This window comes from Gorilla gorilla, chromosome 4, assembly GCF_029281585.2.
Source record: "Gorilla gorilla gorilla isolate KB3781 chromosome 4, NHGRI_mGorGor1-v2.1_pri, whole genome shotgun sequence".
NCBI lineage: Eukaryota > Metazoa > Chordata > Mammalia > Primates > Hominidae > Gorilla > Gorilla gorilla.
Window position 1 is genome coordinate 45,998,567 of NC_073228.2, and position 19,303 is coordinate 46,017,869.

General features: G+C 50.2%; 1 protein-coding gene across 3 annotated transcripts in view; it reads left to right on the forward strand.

Moving 5' to 3' along the window:
* The window catches only part of LOC101151290 (pleckstrin homology domain-containing family M member 1), a 71,080-nt gene that overhangs the window by 24,061 nt on the left and 27,716 nt on the right, over positions 1-19,303 (forward strand). For 2 of the 3 annotated variants that reach the window (XM_063705775.1, XM_055387810.2), the window contains exons 5-8: positions 8,032-8,302; positions 12,201-13,118; positions 15,705-15,850; positions 17,774-18,074. In XM_063705775.1, the coding sequence (XP_063561845.1) occupies positions 8,032-8,302; positions 12,201-13,118; positions 15,705-15,850; positions 17,774-17,833 (1,395 nt within the window). In that variant the 3' untranslated portion in view covers positions 17,834-18,074. Of the gene's footprint in view, positions 1-8,031; positions 8,303-12,200; positions 13,119-15,704; positions 15,851-17,773; positions 18,075-19,303 lie in introns of those variants that run through there. The other variant, XR_010133598.1, reaches the window with a different exon arrangement.

The window sequence follows — 19,303 nt, forward strand, 5'->3', positions numbered from 1 at the left end:
CTATAGGGCTTGACTTTTAAACCTCCTAATGGTATTTTTATTGAACAGAGGTTCTTTTAATGATGTGCAGTTTATCAGTCTTTTTGTTTATGGTTTGCTTGGTTTTTGTCCCATTTAAGAGATATTCATCTCCCCCAAGGATCTGAAGGTATTTGCCTATATTATCTTCTAGAAGCTTTAGTGATTTATCTTTCACAATTAGGTTTATGATCTTTCTGGGATTAATTTTTGTGTGTGGTGTTAGAAGTCAAACCTCGTATTTTTCCATATGGATATCTGATTGGCCTCACTCTGTTTCTTGAATATGACCATGTAAATCACAAAACTGTCAGTGTGGGTCAGAGTCTTCGAATTTGCTATCCTGAAGATGCTTCAGTACATCCTGAAGATTTACTTCCTGAAAATGAATGCTCTAGGACCCTGAAGGTTGTGACTGTGCACCTGCCAACTCAAGCTGAAGGCTGAAGAGGAAAGCTCTGCAGCCCCTTCCTCAAGCTGGAGGCAGAGTGACGTCTGCTGGGGATGCAGGCTGTGCGCCCCACAGGACTCCAGAGTGGCACTAAGCATGTTGAGTTCACTCCTGCCCATGGTCTAGCTTCTGCTTTGCAGGCTCAGGCATCTTATCTTGCCAGGGCCTCAAAGCTGGTGGGACAGAATAGCATCTTTGTTCAGTAAGCTCTGACCCACCGGCCTCCTTGCAGCTCTGTAGTCCAAGCGAACTCCTTCCAACATCAGGCTTCTTTTAAAAAAAAATTTTTTTTTGAGGCAGAGTCTCACTCTGTCACCCAGGCTGAAGTCCAGTGGTGCAATCTCAGCTCACTGAAACCTCCGTCTCCTAAGTTCAACTGATTCTCATGCCTCAGCCTCCCAAGTAGCTGGGATTACAGATGCCTACCACCATGCCCAGCTAATTTTTGTATTTTTACAAAATTATGGGGTTTCACCATGTTGACCAGGCTGGTCTCAAACTCCTAGCCTCAAGTGATCTGCCCACTTTGGCCTCCCAAAGTGCTGGGATTACAGGCATGAGCCACCGTGCCCGGCCCAGCCTCAGGGTTTTACATTTGCTGTTCCTTCTTTCCCGACTCACTTCATTGTTGTCTCAGCCTTCCCTGACTGGACCCCCGTAGCTCAAAAGCACCATCCCCAGTGACTCTCTGTCCCATTCATCTGGTTGACTTCGCTTATAACACTCATCACTATGTGCAATTACAGTATATTATCTCTTTGTCTCCTTGTTTATTTTCTGTCTTCCTTACTAGAATATTAGCTCTATGATACAGAGCACCAGGCCTGTTCACTTCTGTATTGTCAGCACCAAGCACTGTACCTGGGAGAAAGTAGGCATCGATGAATAGTTCTTGAACTCCCAAGAGACTCTTGAGATGCCAATTCCTAAGTTTATTTTGTTCCCCCATCCTAGCTATAAGGCTGTTTGGAATGGCTCTTTTTCTTGGTATCTCCAGCAAGTACCTGGCCCAGAATCATACAAGATGTGTGAATAAACCATGACCATCCCAATGTCTTTAATATAAAATAACAAAGATAAGTCAAGGGGACTGGAAGGAAGGAGACAAATGTGAAACTTAAGATTATGGACGTTCAGGCGAGGCTTGATAGCTCACGCCTCTAATCCTAGCAATTTGGGAGGCCAAAGTGGGTCATTGAAGTGTACCATCGAGTGGACAGGGTGGTCAGGTTGGTGTGATCATGGCAGGCTCTGCCTCTGTGCCAGCTACAGGGGACTCTGATTGCTGGAAGGTTGCTTAGGGAATGTGACATCTAAGCGCTTGGTGCTGAGTCCGATGTGAGAATCTCGGATCCTGCCCCCGTCCTGTGTCTGTCTCACAGGGAAGTTGTGGATTCATTCACTGCTTATTCAGTAGGTAGTCACCAGGTGCCACTGAATAGCCTGCCAGCTCATGTGGGCCTGCTGGGCTCCTGGCCTGTGGACAGTGCCAGGCTGTGCCCTGCATGTCTGCCCCTGTGGTCCTCATCTTTCTATACTTCTATCAGTTAGCCACGTGCTTTTTATTTGATGTTATTTTGGGGGAGATGTTGGGGTCACTGTCAAGTTTTATAGTGTAGAGACCCATTCAGTCTTTCTTTTAAAAACATTTATTTTTAATTCATTGAACCCAAAGCACCTACTATAAGCCAAGCACCATGTTAGGTCCTAGGGGTAGAGTGATACAACAGGACAGACAAAGGCCCTTTGGGGACAGACATTAAATTAGACAAATGATTATCCGCATCATAATTACACTTGTGCTAAGCACTGGGAAGGAGAGCTGCAGGGAGTAGGGGCCTCTCAAGGGTGACGCATGTCTGGGATCTGGGGGTTGTGAGTTCGTTTCAGTTTAACTCCCAAAAGGCAGTGTGAGTTCTAGGACTTGCTCTTAATCACTGCCCCCATGGACCACCTGCCCATGGTATGTGGTTCCCCTTCCACAGTTATGAGTACAGGCAGTTCCTTTGCCTGGCATAATGAGGACTGGCTGGACAAAGTCTCATCCTTCTGAAAGTGTCCCAGAGACCTTCGTCTCACTCCTCAGCCACACTCCTCTTGGGGATTCAGCTGTTGTATATGGTGTCATGAGCTCTTTAGTAACGCAAGGTGGCATTTCTCTGTCTTGGGTCGCTGGTGGCAGTTGCAGCTCTGGTATAGATCCTTCGTCGGTGATGGTTTCTCTCCACTGTTAAAGGGCAGGGTGCTGGCCAGACATGGACCCTGAGTGAGCAGGTTGTCGGAAGGTGGTGGGAAAAAAGGAGAGAAGGGGGCCGGGTGCAGTGGCTCACGCCTGTAATCCCAGCACTTTGGGAGGCTGAGGCAGGTGGATCACCTGAAGTCGGGAGTTTGAGACCAGCCTGACCAATATGGTGAAACCCCGTCTGTACTAAAAATACAAAAATTAGCCGGGCATGATGGCGTGAGCCTGTTATCCCAGCTACTCAGGAGGCTGAGGTAGGAGAATCACCTGAAACTGGGAGGCAAATGTTGCAGTGAGCCGAGATCACACCACTGTGATCCAGCCTGGGCAACAGGGTAAGACTCCATCTCTAAAAGAAAAAAAGGAGAGAAGAGAGAAACAGTGGTGTTCATGCGTGCACTCTCTCTCACACCCTCTCTCTGCTCCCCACCTGCCTGGGGCCAGGGGCACACAGCCTCAGAGCTCTGTCCAGGCCCATGTGCAGAAGCTCCGAGGAACCTGCATTTCCACTGTTTTTTCCCTGTTGCTTAAGAGAGTAAAAGATGTTCCCTAGTTTCATTTCCTGGCAGCTGTGCTCAATGGACTGTGTCTGAACATTTCCTAGTAGTCTTTTTCCTCAAAGGAGAGAGAAGTCCTCCCCAGTGAACGTCCATAAACTTTTTTTTTTTTTTTTGAGACAGACTCTTGCGCTGTTGCCCAGGTGGGAGTGCAATAGCTCCATCCATCTCGGCTCACTGCAACCTCTGCCTCCAAGGCTCAAGCAATTCTTGTGCCTCAGCCTCCCGAGTAGCTGAGATTACAGGCATGCACCACCATGCCCAGCTAATTTTTGTACTTTTAGTAGAGATGGGGTTTCTCCATGTTGGCCAGGCTGGTCTCAAACTTCTGGCCTCAAGCAATTTTCCTGCCTCGGCCTCCCAAAGTGCTGGGATTACAGGCATGATCCATCACGCCCATTCTGAATGTCCATAATCTTAAAATTTACATTTGTCTCCTTCCTTCCAGTCCACTTGACCCACCTTTGTTATTTTATGTTAAAGACATTGGGATGGTCATGATTTATTCCCTCATCTTGTATGACTCGGGCAGGCACTTGCTGGAGATATCAAGAAAACCATTCCAAACAGCCTTATAGATGCTAGAATGAGGGTAAGCACAGAATATTGTGGGATCCCAGTAGGGGCCCTAACCCAGCTAGGGGGTGGGAAGGGGTGGAGGCTGGGGAAGGGTGAGAGAAGCTTCCAGGCAGAGGCAATGGATGTCTCCTGAGCTGAGTGTTCAGGGACAGTGCCCTCTCCCACCAGGCGCTGGAGATCACACAACTTCCCAGGTATATGTGAGGCTGCCAGGACAGCCACATGGTTGCCAGGGAGCTGTTTCTCCCACCCATTTTCCTCAGGGAGGTCCCCCAGTTCTTGATGACCTAGGCAGGCTTTGCTCAGAATCTAGTGTTGTGGATGGTCCCCAGTGGCTGCCCTGACTGACACATCATCTGTCACTGGCAGGGGGGAAGCACCTGCCAATTCTGAAGGCCCCGTGGAGGAGTCTCTGGGGACCTAGTTCTGTGAGCCACCCCTCAAGTTGCCTGAGTCAGAACTTGCCACCCTTGGCTTGAGGAGTCGTGTAGCATCTGAATGGATCCAACTGTCCAAACCAACCCTTCCCTGTTTACAAAGCAGGGAGTGCAGTCTTGATTCAGGGACTGGAAATAGCAATGTCAGGGTGAGGTTAGTGGCACTGAACAAAACAGTGGGGTTGGTCCCACTGCTTGTGTGACTCATTTCCTCTGTGTACACAGCCACTTAGAGTGGCCCAGCCAGCTTCCTTGCCTCTGCCCTTCCATGTTGAGGCACAGAATGCCAGGGAGGACTTGAAATACTGGAGAAAAGGAACCAGAATCCACTCCCACAAGCCCACTCACCCCAGATGCTCCCCGCAACCCCAACTTCCCCAGCCAGTGAGCAGCTTCAGATTCAAAAGAGAACAACGAAGGGAAGGGGCAGGGCCTGGCTGCCTGGGGTCGCAGGGGCCTGCACAGAAGTGGGCGGCAGAGACAGAGGCGGCCAATGAGGACCCTGAGGCCTGCTCGCCAGGACTCCCTCATCTCAAACCCAAAAGCAGGACTGAGAAACCCTACATGCTGGGACAGCTGAATACCCACATGCAAAATAATAACACCCCTTCCTTACACCTTACACAAAAACTAACTCAAAATGGACCAGAAACCTAAATGTAAGAGCTAAAACTATACAGCTCTTGGCAGAAAACACAGAAGTAAATCTTTGTGATACTGACTTAGGCAATGGTTTTTTAAGATGCAACACCAGAAGCACAAAAACAACAACAAAAATAGATAAACTAGACTTTATCAAAACTAACAACTTATGTGCTCCAGAGGGCACACCATCCGGAAAATGAAAAGACACCTCACAGAATGGGAGAAATTATTTGCAAATCATAAATCTGATAAGGGTCTCGTATTCAGAATATATAAAGCACCTTACAACTTGAATTAGTCCCTAGGGCCACCATAACAAAGTACCATACACAGGGTGGTTTAAAACAACAGACATTGGCTGGGCACGGTCGCTCATGCCTGCAATCCCAGCACTTTGGGAGGCCGAGGCGGGCGGATCATGAGGTCAGGAGATCGAGACCATCCTGGCTAACATGGTGAAACACCGTCTCTACTAAAATACAAAACAAAATTAGCCGGGCGTGGTGGCAGGCACCTGTAGTCCCAGCTACTCAGGAGGCTGAGGCAGGAGAATGGCGTGAACCTGGGAAGCAGAGCTTGCAGTGAGCCAGGATTGTGCCACTGCACTCCAGCCTGGGCGACAGAGCAAGACTCTGTCTCAACAACAATAACAACAACAACAAAACAAAAAACAAAACAGACATTGCTGGGCAGGTGGCTCATGCCTGTGACCTCAGCACTTTGGGAGGCAAGGGTGGGCGGATCACTTGAGTCCAGGAGTTCAAGACCAGCCTGGCCAACATGGTGAAACCCCATCTCTACTAAAAATATAAAAAATTTGCTGGGCATGCTGGTGCATGCCTGTAGTCTCAGCTATTCAGTGGGGCTAAAGCAGGAGGATTGCTTGAGCCTGGGCAGTCAAGGCTGCAATGAGCCCTGATTGCGCCACTGTACTCCAGTCTGGGCAAAGAGCGAGACCCTGCCACAAAACAAAACAAAACAAAATAGGCCAGGCACAGTGGCTCACGCCTGTAATCCCAGCACTTTGGAAGGCTGAGGCAAGTGGGTCACCTGAGGTCAGGAGTTCAAGACCAGCCTGGCCGACAAGGTTTTGTCTCTACTAGAAATACAAAAATTAGCCGGGCATGGTGGCAAGCATCTGTAACCCCAGCTACTCGGGAGGCCGAGGCAGCAGAATTGCTTGAACCTGGGAGGCGGGGGTTGCAGTGAGCTGAGATTGCATCATTGCACTCCAGCCTGGGTGACAGAGTGAGGTTCTGTCTCAAAAACAAAACAAAACTGGTATTTATTCTCTGATCGTTCTGGAGGCTCCTTCTGGAGAATCTAAGGAAGAATCTGTTCCCGCCTTTCTCCTGGGTTTTGGCGTTGCAGGTGCTCGTTTGCATTCCTTGGCTTGTAGACATGTCACTCCGGTCTCCCCTCTGCTGTCACACATGTTCTGCTGTCATACAAGTTCTTCCTCTGTATCTCTGTCTTCACTTGGTGTTCTCCTCTCTTTGTGTATCTTTTCTCCTCCTCTTATAAGGACATCAGTCATACTGGATGAACAGCCCATTCTACTCCAACATGACCTCATCTTAACTAATTACTTCTGCAAAGACTCTATTTCCAAAAAAGGTCACATTCTGAGGTACTGGGGGGTAGGGTTTCAACATGTCCTTTTGTGGGGGGATCACAATTCAACCCACAACACAACTCAGCAACAAAAAGACAGCCCCATTTTAAGACAGACAATGGATTTGAGTAGATTCCAATGGATTTGGATAGATTTCCCAAGGAGAGAAATTGGAACCCTCGTACATTGCTGGTGGGAATATAAAATGGTGCGGCCACTTTGGAAAACAGCTTGGTAGTTCCTCAAGAAGGGAAACAGAGTTACACGTGACCCAGCAAGTCTACTCCTAAGTATATACCCAAGACAATGAAACATGTCTACACAAAAACTTGTGTATAAGTGATCATAGCAGCACTATTCATAATTGACAAAAAGTAGAAACAACCCAAATGTCCATCAGCCGAGGAGTGGATAAGCCAAATGTGGTGGATCGAGACAATGGAATATTATTTGGCAATAAAAAGGAATGAACACTTAAACATGCTTATATAACATGGATGCACCTGGAAAACCTTCCACTAAGAGAAAGAAGCCAGGCACAAAAGGTCACGTGTCGTATGGTTCCATCTATATGAGATGTCCAGAACAGGCAGGTGTGTAGGGACTGAAAGTAGATAAGTAGGTGCCTAGAGCTGAGAGTGGCCAGGGGAAATGGGGATGACGGCTATGGGTACAGGGTTTCCTTTTTGGGTGAGGAAAATTTGCTAAACTTAGATGGTGGTGATGATTGCCCAACTCTGACTAAGCCAAAATGTTTGAATTGGACACTTTATTTATTTATTTTTTTAGAGATGGGGTCTCATTCTGTTGCCTAGGCTGCAACCAGGCTGGAGGGCAGTGGCGTGATCACGGCTCACTGCAGCCTTGACCTCCCTGGCTCAAGCGATTCTCCCGCTTCAGCCTCCTCAGTAGCTGAGACTACAGGTGTGTGCCATCACACCCAGCTAGTTATTTTTTGTAGAAATGGGTTCTCACTGTGTTGCCCAGGTTGGTCTCAAACTCCTGGGCTCAGGTGATCCTCTCACCTCAGCCTCCCAAAGTGCTGGGATTACAGGTGTGAGCCACCATGGCTGGCCGAATTACATACTTTAAGTGGGTTAATTTTATGATATAAGAGCCATATCTAGATAAAGACTTAAAAAAAAAAAAAACTTCAGGCTGGGCACAGTGACTCACACCTGTAATCCCAACACTTTGGGAGGCCGAGGTGGGTGGCTCACCTGAAGTCAGGAGTTCTAGACCAGCCTGGCCAACATGGTGAAACCCCGCCTCTACTAAAAATACAAAAATTAGCTGGGCATGGTGGTGGGCACCTGTAATCCCAGCTACTCGGGAGACTGAGGCAGGAGAATCGCTTGAACCCAGGAGTCAGAGGTTGCAGTGAGCCGAGGTTGCGCGATTGCACTCCAGCCTGGGCAACAGAGCGAGACTCCGTCTCAAAACAAAAAAACTTTAAAACAAACAACTGTTGTCTTCTTTCCCAACAGAAAAACAAGAGCTGGATCTCAGAGGATGACTTCTACCGGCCTTCCCGGGAGCAACCCCTGGAGAGTGCTTCAGACCACCCAATAGCTTCTTACAGGGGGACTCCAGAGTCAAGGCCTGGTCTCCACAGGCATTTTTCTCAAGAACCAAGAAAAAACTGCTCCCTGGGGGCGTTAGACCAAGCGTGTGTACCTTCCCCAGGAAGAAGGCAAGCCCAGGCAGCCCCATCCCAGGGGCATAAGAGCTTCCGGGTGGTACACCGGAGGCAGATGGGTAGGTGACCAGGAGGGTCCCGGGTAGGTCCCATCTGCAGGGACCAGGCCTTTCAGAAGGCAGCTGTGAAGTTCTGTTTTCCATTGCTAAAGGGGTAGTGTGTTCCCACAAGTGTTATAAAACCTCATTCCAGAATGCCATCATAATCATGTTCATTCAGGGAAGCATTTCAGGAAAAGTAGTATATTGTCTCAAAACTGCCTACAGAGGACAAAAATACTGTTTCACCAGTCAAATAGGAAAATATTTTCCCTCAAAACTATGTAATTTATGATTATAGAAAACTCTTGATTCCACCTGTAGCTCAGAGCACATCCGGCCCCATGAAGCCCCAGGTGTTTTAAATGGTCCTTCCAAACGTGTTTACCCTCAGTAGTTGGTTTATGTAACAGCTCTGGGTGGCTTGATCAAATCTGCTATTTGTTTTGTTTGTTTGTTTGTTTTGAGATGGAGTCTCCCTTTGTTGCCCAGGCTGGAGTGCAGTGGCATGATCTCTGCTCACTGCAACCTCAGCCTCCTGGGTTCAAGCAATTCTCCTGTCTCAGCCTCCCAAATAGCTGGGATTACAGGTACCTGCCACCACACCTGGCTAATTTTTTTTTTTTTTTTTTGAGGTGGAGTTTCCCTTTTGTTGCCCAGGCTGGAGTGCAATCATGTGATCTCAGCTCACCACAACCTCCGCCTCCCATGTTCAAGCAATTATTCTGTTTTAGCCACCCGAGTAGTTGGGATTACAGGCATGAGCCACCATGCCTGGCTCATTTTGTATTTTTAGTAGAGACGGGGTTTCTCGAAATTGGTTAGGCTGGTCTCCAACTCCCGACCTCCGGTGATCCACCCGCCTTGGCCTCCTAAAGTGCTGGGATTACAGGCATGAGCCACTGCGCCCGGCCAATTTTTGCATTTTTAATAAAGATGGTGTTTTGCTATGTTGGCCAGGCTGGAGGATCTGCTATTTGTTTAATGTCCTCCAGTGCTTCTTTTTTTTTTTTTTTTTCCTGAGGCAGAGTCTTGCTCTGTCACCCAGGCTGGAGTACAGTGGTATAATCTCAGCTCACTGCAGCCTTTGCCTCCCAGCTCAAGTGCCTCAGTCTCCCCGGGAGCTGGGATTACAGACATGCACTGCCACACCCAGGTGATTCTTGTATTTCCAGTGGACATAGGATTTTGCCATGTTGGCCACGCTGGTCTGAACTCTTGGCCTCATGTGATCCACCCACCTTGGCCTCCCAAAGTGCTGGGATTACAGGTGTGAGCCACCATGCCCGACCTCCCCAGTGCTTTTTACAGCAAGGTCAGCTTGATCTCCACACACTGAAATTCCAGAAAGCCTTAAATAACCATAACCAAATTTTTCAGTAACCCTCATGATGGGTTTCCTCTTCAAAACAAAAAAAGTACTCTCTAGAATTGGTCTCTTTCTCTCCTCATTTTCTGTTTGCAGTGACCCAGCAGAGAATCCTGCCCAGCTCAGGGGGCCTTGCTGTGGGTAGCCCTGGCATGGGTTGTGTGGGTAGAGCCCGGTCTCTGGGCTGGCTTCTGTTAGGTTTGTCTGTCGGCCCGTGTGATGGCTGTGGTCTCTAACCTGCCAGCGAAGCTGTGCTTCAGGTCTAGGCCGTCAGGTTTCTTGAGGGGCAGGGAACCCCCATAGAATAGTGTGAAATCTCCAAGGCTATTCCAGGCTGGCGGAGAGAGAATTGTGTGTCCTTTGGACACCCTGGTTGTTGTCACACCCCAGGCAGCAGGGGGCTTTAGGCAACATGTGATACATAGGCACTCACCTGCTCATTCATTCAGCAAATATTATTGAGGCTCTGTGATGTGCCAGGCACTGTTCTAAGTGCTGGGGACATAGCAGGCAGCAAAGCAGTGTCCCTGTCTTCATGGGATTTAGATTCTAGTAGAGGAGACGGGAAATAAAATTAACAAGTAAGCATAGTGTGTGGTCAGGTGGTAATAAGTGCTATGGAGGACAGTAAATCTCTACCTGTCTACAGAGGTAGAGAGTGGACCACTGCATATAGGATGGCCAGAAAAGCCCTCACCAATAAGGGGATGTTTGAGGAGATGCGAGGGGAGAGAGGGAAGGAGTCATGAGGCAATGTACGTGTTTCAAGCAAGGAGAACAAATGCAAAGACCCTGCGCTGGGGCTGCGCTTGACACATCCAGGGACAGTGGAGACCAGAGTGGCAGGAGAGAGGAGATGGGGGCGTGGCAGTGAGCGATGAGGTCAATCTGACGAGGCCTGTGGGCCACTGGAAGCACTTTGGCTTCAGCTAAGGGAGATGGCAGCCACTGTGGAGTTTTGGGGCAGAGGAACATGCTCTGACTTCCCTTTAAATGGGTCATCATGGCTCCTACGCTGAGGGACTACAGGGGAGAAGGGGAGAAAGACCAGTTAGGAGGTTGTCATCACAAGCCAGGCCAGAGATGACAGTGGGTGGGGTGCAGCTGGGGAGAGGCGGGGATTCCGGATGTGTGGAAGGCAGAGCCAATGGGATTTGCTGATGTAGGCTGCGAAAGAAAGAAAACCTGGGGTAACACCAAGATTTTTAGCCCAGGCATCTGGAAGGATGAATTTTGCTATTTGGTGAGATGAGGACCATTCAGGAGGAAGCAGGCTGGCAGCAGGAATTCATCCTGGACATGTCAGCTGAGATCCTAGTGGACATGTATGGCACAGGTGGATATATGAATGTGGATTTCAAGAACAAGGTCCAGGCTGGTGATAAAAATTGGGAGCTAAAGCCTGAGAGCAGGTAGAGTGGTGAGAAAGTGGCATCTACAGAGAGGAGACAAGGACCCAGGACTGACATCTGGGCACTCTAACGTGAGAAGCCACAGGGAGGACCGAGCCAGAGAGATAGAAGGGTGGGGGCAAGGGCTGAGGAGTGGCCTTGGGGGTTGGCAACGAGGAGGGCATTGACCATCTCAGAAGCAGTGTCAGTAGAATGAGGGGAGAGAAGCCTACTTGGAGCAGGTTCGAGAAGGAATGGGAGCAGGGAAACTAGAGACCAAGAGGTTTTTTGTTTTGTTTGAGACGGAGTCTCACTCCTCTGTCACCCAGGCTGAAGTGCAGTGGAGTGACCTCAGCTCACTGCAATCCCCTGCCTCCCCAGTTCAAGCCATTCTCCTGCCTCAGCCTCCCTAGTAGCTGGGATTACAGGTGCTCACCACACCTGGCTAATTTTTGTATTTTTAGTAGAGACGGGGTTTCACTGTGTTGACCAAGCTGGTCTCAAACTCCTGACCTCAAGTGATCCACCCACCTCAGCCTCCCGAAGTGCTGGGATTACAGGTGTGAGCCACCGCTTCCGGCCAAGATGAACAGTTTTGATGCCTCTTCAAACAGGTTTTCTGTAAAGGGGCCTGAGAAACATGGTGGTCATTAGGGAAGTGCGTGGAGACGAGAGGTGTTTCTAAAGATGGGAGAAATGACAGCGTGCATGTGTGCCGATGGGAGTCACCCCATAGAGAAGGAAGAAAGCGGCGACAAAGGAGAGAAGGACTGCTCCTTGTCCTTGAGTAGCTGGCCAAGGGAGAGACCTCCTGCACAAATGGAGGGTTTGGCCTCACGCAGAAAGAAGCACACTTGGTTCATCCCTGGCAACAGGAGGGAAGGCGTGGGTGTAGGGAACAGGGTGTGTGGAGGGGATCTTTTGGGTGCTCTTATTTTCTCAGTGAAATACAGGACGCAAGAGCAGCAGTGGACGGTGAGAATGGGGATGTTCCCATCCAGCTTTCAGGGTCCCATGTGATAGTGCCCCGTGGCTGGCCTGTGTTCTGGGGACGGTCACTGGCCACAAGCACTGCAGGGCATCAGGCAGCAGAGGCTGCCTTGGGCAGGACAGAGACAGGCCTGCCAACTAATGTGCCCCTTTTTGCCTCTGCCTCCAGGACTGTCCAACCCATTCCGGGGTCTCATGAAGCTGGGCACCGTGGAGCAGCGGGGGGCAATGGGCATCTGGAAGGAGCTCTTCTGCGAGCTCTCCCCGCTGGAGTTCCGCCTCTACCTGAGCAACGAGGAGCACACCTGTGTGGAGAACTGCTCCCTGCTTCGCTGTGAGTCTGTGGGGCCAGCCCATAGTGACGGGCGCTTTGAGCTGGTCTTCTCTGGCAAGAAGCTGGCCCTGCGCGCCTCCTCCCAGGACGAAGCTGAGGACTGGCTGGACCGGGTGCGGGAGGCCCTGCAGAAGGTCCGGCCTCAGCAGGAGGATGAGTGGGTGAACGTGCAGTACCCAGACCAGCCTGAGGAACCCCCGGAGGCGCCCCAGGGCTGCCTCTCTCCCTCAGACCTGCTCTCGGAGCCCGCGGCTCTCCAGGGCACACAGTTTGACTGGTCGTCCGCCCAGGTTCCAGAGCCAGATGCCATCAAGGAGTCCCTGCTGTACTTGTACATGGACAGGACCTGGATGCCCTATATATTTTCTCTGTCCTTGGAGGCTCTGAAATGTTTCCGCATCAGGAACAATGAGAAGATGCTGAGTGACAGCCACGGTGTGGAGACCATCCGGGACATCCTGCCAGACACCAGCCTTGGGGGCCCATCCTTCTTCAAAATCATCACGGCCAAGGCTGTCCTGAAGCTGCAGGCCGGAAACGCCGAGGAAGCCGCCCTGTGGAGGGATCTGGTCCGCAAAGTCCTGGCATCCTACTTGGAGACAGCCGAGGAGGCGGTGACCCTGGGCGGGAGCCTGGATGAAAACTGTCAGGAGGTGCTGAAATTTGCCACCCGGGAGAATGGCTTCCTGCTGCAGTACCTGGTGGCTATCCCCATGGAGAAAGGCCTTGACTCCCAAGGCTGCTTCTGCGCAGGTGCCGACTTGCTCTGCTGCCACCCCCAGCCTGCCAGCCTCACTCCGCCTCCTGCTGGTTCCTGATTTAGGCTCCCCACCCTTCTGCCTCCCCGCAAATGCCCCCATCCTTCCCCTAGGGATGAGGCCACAGATCAGGCTTGCCCTACAGCTTCTGCTCCTCCCCAGCCCCGGCTGGGGCCAGTGCCCTGCTCATAGGCAGTGGGCCCTGCTCACCCGTCCCTCTCCTGCCACCTCCCACTGATGGGCGGCAGGCTGGCTACTCACTGCGCTGCTCAGGGAGTCCCAGCCTGCTTCATTTTCTTCTTGCTCTACTGTCCTGTTCTTTCAGAGCAGGGGCATGGTTTCCTTCCAAATATTTCTGCTGCTTTTATAAGTGTACACCCTTTTTTTAATTACAAAAATGGGCTCGTGCTATTCAGTGCTGTCCAATAGAACTTTCTGTGATGATGAAAATGTCCTAGATCTGTGTGTCCAGTGCCATAGCTGCGAGCCATGTAGTGCTACCAGGTGCTTAAAGTGTGGCTAGTGTGGTTAAGCAACTGAATTTTCCATTTAAATTCATTTACATTTAAAGGGGACACACGGGGCTCTTGGCTGCTGTGTTGAATGCTGGATATATTGTTCCACAACTTGGTTTTTTCCTACACTGCGAATGTTATTCCAAGTCAGTACATCTGCTATGTCTTCCTCATCATCAAATCTAATACCTCTGTGCTGGGCACTGGGCCAGCTGCTTTATTTGGATTATCTCATTTAAGTCTCATAACAACCCTGTAGAGATAGGCGCTACTATTATCATCTCTGTTGATAGGGGAGGAAACTGAAGCACAGAGCTGGTAAGTACCTGGTTGGTGTCTGCTACTGAGCTCACACAGCTAGTAAGTGGCAGAGGCAGAATTTTCCTTTTTTGTTTGTTTGTTTGTTTTAGTAGAGATGGGGTCTCCCCCTGTTGCTCAAGCTAGTCTTGAACTCCTAGGCTCAAGTGATCCTCCTGCTTCAGCCTCCCAAAGTGCTGGGATTACAGATATCAGCAACCATGCCTGGCCAGAGGCAGAAATGGGACCCTGACGGTCAGGCCCCAGAGCCTTTGCTCATAGGCAGGACCCTAGAAGGCATCCCTCTAGGGTCTTATTCAAGGTTGAGTGACATCCACCTGCCCATGTTCCATTGTTAGCTCCTCCCACTCCCCCCACCATCCAGGGGCAGGTGGCATCCCATCACCATGGGACCCTTAGGTGACCTGTGAGGGGGTTGTCCTGCTGCAGAAGGCCAGAGCAAGAAGCTGAGCCTTGGTTTGGGAGCTGTCCTGTTGGCACAGACTGGAGGGAAGCCTGTTTCAAGCGTCTGAAAGGAAGCGGTCTGCGGTTGGCCCCGCGAGGATGGGAGAAGCTAGGCAGAACAGAGCTTCCTGCAGAAAACACCTGCAAGCCTCGCTTGACCTCTCCCCCGCCTGCCCCAGCACTCACACTTTGCTCTTCAGCCTGTGAAGGCCAGGCTCTGAGGGGGCCAGGACTCCAGGGCTTGCAAGAAAGGGTTCCTCGCCTGTGGGTGTGAATGCTGCGGGGGCAACTCTCACCATGGCTGCCACCCACCAGCGGGTGGGACTGTGCCACCGGGGAGTTTGGGTTTCCTTTCTACCCAGCAGGCATGGCTCAGTGGCAGACACCAACCACTGGCATCTGGGTTGTATTTCATCATTTGCAGGGTACTTGCAGAACCTTGTCTCGTTTAAGCTTTGTAATAACCCCACGAAATGGCTGGTAGTAGCTGAATTTTACAGTCACTGAAATGGAACCTTGAAGAAATCAGGTGAAGGTCAGGGTGAGGCAGCTGGTGAGGAGCAGAGCCCGCCCTCTGGTCCCAAGGCCCGGGGAACCTTCTGCCTGCCCCTGGAGGAGTTAGGGCACATGTTCAGGGTTTGAGTCAGGGCCTCTGCTTTTTGCCCAGGGCACATCCCACTCCCATTCCCACTGGCCCCGGCTGTGGAGACACCTCCAACCAAGGGGGCTGAAGCCAGCCCTGCCCCACAGTCCCGAGGCATCAGACACTGTGCACACTCCCCTGCCCCCTGCTGGCTGCCCATCCGCTCCCTGTTGCCAGCCCCGACCCTGGTCCCTGTCCCCCAGCTACTTCACTGCTTGCCACAGCCCCTACTCTGCTGCTTCCATTCTGGGGCCCGAGTGGAGGGGTGGACCTAGAGGAGGCTGGCATTGCCAAGCCAGCAGTGGGGACACCGGACACAGGCAGCAAGGGGTAGTGGAGCAGAACTCAGGCTCTGGAACCAGCCAAACCCAGATCTGAATGCCAGCCATGCCACTTCATCACTATGTGACCAGACAGATTTCCTAACCTCTCTGAGCATCCGTTTCTTCAGCTGTAAAATAATGATAGTTCTTACAGTGTGTTGTTGTAAAGATTAATTAGTAGGGGAGTTCTGAGTGGTGGAAATACGAGTGGTGGTTATTCTTGTGTTTGTGCCTACCTTAAAAAAAAATCAACCAGCAGATCCTTTCCACCACAGCAGCTCCCAAGTTACTAGGAGCTGACTCTGGCCACACCACTCACTCTCCACCCATCTCCCCAGGCTGCTCCCGGCAGATCGGCTTCTCCTTTGTACGACCCAAGCTCTGTGCCTTCTCTGGCCTCTATTACTGTGACATCTGCCACCAAGACGATGCCTCAGTGATTCCGGCCAGGATCATCCACAACTGGGACCTCACCAAGCGCCCGGTAAGTCTTGAGCCCAGCAGCCCAGCTGCTGAGGGACAGAGGGGTGTTCACTCCTCTTTGCTGCTGCTGTTCATCTGTTTAGAGGAGTTTGGCTCCTCTAAACAAGGGAAGCCAGGGTCACTGGTTCAGGCACTGTGACGTTGGGGAGCTAACCAAGAGAAAAGCTTGGTGCCTGTCCACAGACCTGGGCAGGGCTCTATCGGTGGCTGTCTTGGTCCCCAGGAGGAAAGAGTTTGAGGATGGTTTCCTGCAGCTACAAACATAACTGCTTAAGGCACCAGCAGATAAATGATAGATAGATAGATAAAATAGATTTGATAGATTAGATAGATAGATGGATGGTGGATGGTCAGGTAGGTAGGTGGATGAGCAGGTGGCTAGGTGGATGGTTAGGGGGCTGGGCAGGTAGGTAGGTGGATGAGCAGGTGGCTAGGTGGATGGTTAGGTGGATGGATAGGTAGGTAGGTGAATGAGCAGGTGGCTAGGTGGATGGTTAGGGGGCTGGGCAGGTAGGTAGGTGGATGAGCAGGTGGTGGCTAGGTGGATGGTTAGGTGGATGGATAGGTAGGTAGGTGAATGAGCAGGTGGCTAGGTGGATGGTTAGGTGGATGAGCAGGCGGCTAGGTGGATGGTTAGGTGGATGGGTAGGTAGGTAGGTGAATGAGCAGGTGGTGGCTAGGTGGATGGTTAGGTGGATGGATAGGTAGGTAAGTGAATGAGCAGGTGGCTAGGTGGATGGTTAGGTGGATGAGCAGATGGTTAGGTGGATGGGTAGGTAGGTAGGTGGATGAGCAGATGGTTAGGTGGATGGGTAGGTAGGTGAATGAGCAGGTGGTGGCTAGATGGATGGGTGGATGGTTAGGTGGATGGGTGGATGGGCAGGTAGGTAGGTGGATGAATAGGTGGCTAGGTGGATGGTTAGGTGGATGGATAGGTAGGTAGGTGAATGAGCAGGTGGCTAGGTGGATGGGCAGGTAGGTAGGTGGCTGAGCAGGTGGCTAGGTGGATGGTTAGGTGGATGGGTAGGTAGGTAGGTGAATGAGCAGGTGGCTAGGTGGATGGGCAGGTAGGTAGGTGGATGGGTAGGTAGGCTGAGGTGGGTGGATCACGAGGTCAGGAGATCAAGACCATCCTGGCTAACATGGTGAAACCCAGTCTCTACCAAAAATACAATAAAAAAAAAAAAAAAATTACCCGGGCATGGTGGCAGGCGCCTGTAGTCTCAGCTACTTGGGAGGCTGAGGCAGGAGAATGATGTGAACCCAGGAGGCAGAGCTTGCAGTGAGCCAAGATTGCGCAACTGCACTCCAGCCTGGGTGACCGAGTGAGACTCTATCTCAAAAAAAAAAAAAAAAAACAAGAATAATAGTCTCCAATCCCGTCCAGGTTGCTGCAAATGCCACTAATTCATTCCTTTTCATGACTGAGTAGTATTCCACTGTATATCTATACCACAGTTTCTTTAGCCACTCATTGATTGATGGGCATTTGGGCTGGTTCCACATTTTTACAATTGTGAATAGTGCTACTATAAACGTGTGTGCAAGAATCTTGTTCGGCCAGGCGCGGTGGCTCACGCCTGTAATCCCAGCACTTTGGGAGGCCAAGGCGGGAAGATCACAAGGTCAAGAGATCAAGACCATCCTGGCCAACATGGTGAAACCCCGTCTCTATTAAAAGTACAGAAATTAGCTGGGCATAGTGGCACATGCCTGTAATCCCAGCTACTTGGGAGGCTGAGGCAGGAGAATCACTTGAACCCGGGAGGCAGAGGTTGCAGTGAGCTGGGATTGTGCCACTGCACTCCAGCCTGGCGACAGAGCAAGACTCCATCTCAAAAAAAAAAAAAAGAATCTTTTTCATATAATGACTTAGAAAGACTGAACTCTTACCTGGGCTGTGTGTGTTCTCTCTCTCTTTTAGTTCATTCACTCTAGCTATGTGGGGAGGACATTCAGGCAGTCTATGGAGAAGTCCAGGTAGTAAGCCAATGAAGTCTTCAACCAATATTCAGTGAGGAACTACAGCCTGCCAACAACCAGTGAGTGACCTTGAATGCATATTTTCTCCCAATTGAGTCTTCAGATAAGAGTGCAGCCCCAGGCCACTGCTTGACTGAAACATCCCAAGAGAACTGAGCAGAACCACCTAGCTAAGTCCCTCCCAGATTCCTGACCCACAGAAAGTGTGATATAATAAATGTTTTTTGTTTTAAGCTGCTAAATGTTGGGGATAATTTTTTTTTTTTTTTTTTTGACATGGGCCTCACTCTGTCGCCTAGGCTGGAGTGCAGTGGTATGATCATGGCTCATTGCAGCCTCAACCTCCAAGGCTCAAGGGATCCTCCCATCTCAGCCTCCCAAGTAGCTGGGATCACAGGCGTGTACCACCACACCTGACTTTGGTGTGTTTTTTTTTTTTTAAGTAGAAACAAAGTCTTGCTTTGTTGTCCAGGCTGGTCTGGAACTCCTGGGTTCAAGTAATCCTCCCTCTTCAGGCTCCCAAAGTGCTGGTATTACAGGCATGAGCCACCATGCCTGGCCCAATTGTTAAATCTTTTTTTAATTTTATTATTTTTTTCTTTTTTGTTCCAAGTGTTTTTTTTGTTTGTTTGTTTGTTTTTTTTTTTTTTTTTTTGAGACAGAGTCTAACTCTGTTGCCTGGGCTAGAGTGCAGTGGCATGATCTCGGCTCACTGCAACCTCCGCCTCCCAGGTTTAGTTCAAGCAATTCTCCTGCCTCAGCCTCCCGAGTAACTGGGATTACAATCACGTGCCACCACACCCAGCTAATTTTTTGTATTTTTAGTAGAGACAGGGTTTTGCCATGTTGGCCAGTCTGGTCTTGAACTCCTGACCTCAGGTGATCCACCCTCCTCGGCCTCCCAAAGTGCTGGGATTACAGGTGTGAGCCACCATGCCCAGCCTAGTGTTAAATCTTTATAACAACATAAGTACGAGGTTGAGACTTATTACCCTGTTTTACAGATGAGTAACTGAGGCACAGAAAGGTTGAGTTACTTGGCCAAGGTTATACAACTAATAATTACAGGATACCAAAACCGCTAGCTTCTGCCAGTGCTCTTAATATAAGGTTGAAAGAAAAAAGAAGAGAAAAGAGCCAATTAACATAAAACATAGCTGTTAGAAGCCTCCTTCTACAAATGGCCATGAAGTCTAAGTTGATAATCATAGCCGCCTTCTTCCACCACTTCTTCCAATCCCCTTTCGAAGGGTTCTGTGCCTCATAGGGACACTCAATACTTTATTCCATAAGACCTGACTTCTTGGTGGTCTTGTTTTTATTGGGTTGCTCTACTTTTCCATTAACCAGGTCTTAGGGTCAAGAGCCTGCTAAGATGTGTCCCCAGTGAATTCTTGGCTTTCAGACATAGCCTCCTTCCTCTACTAAGTAACAGAGCCATTTTCCTCTTGCTAATCATAGGTAAAGAGGC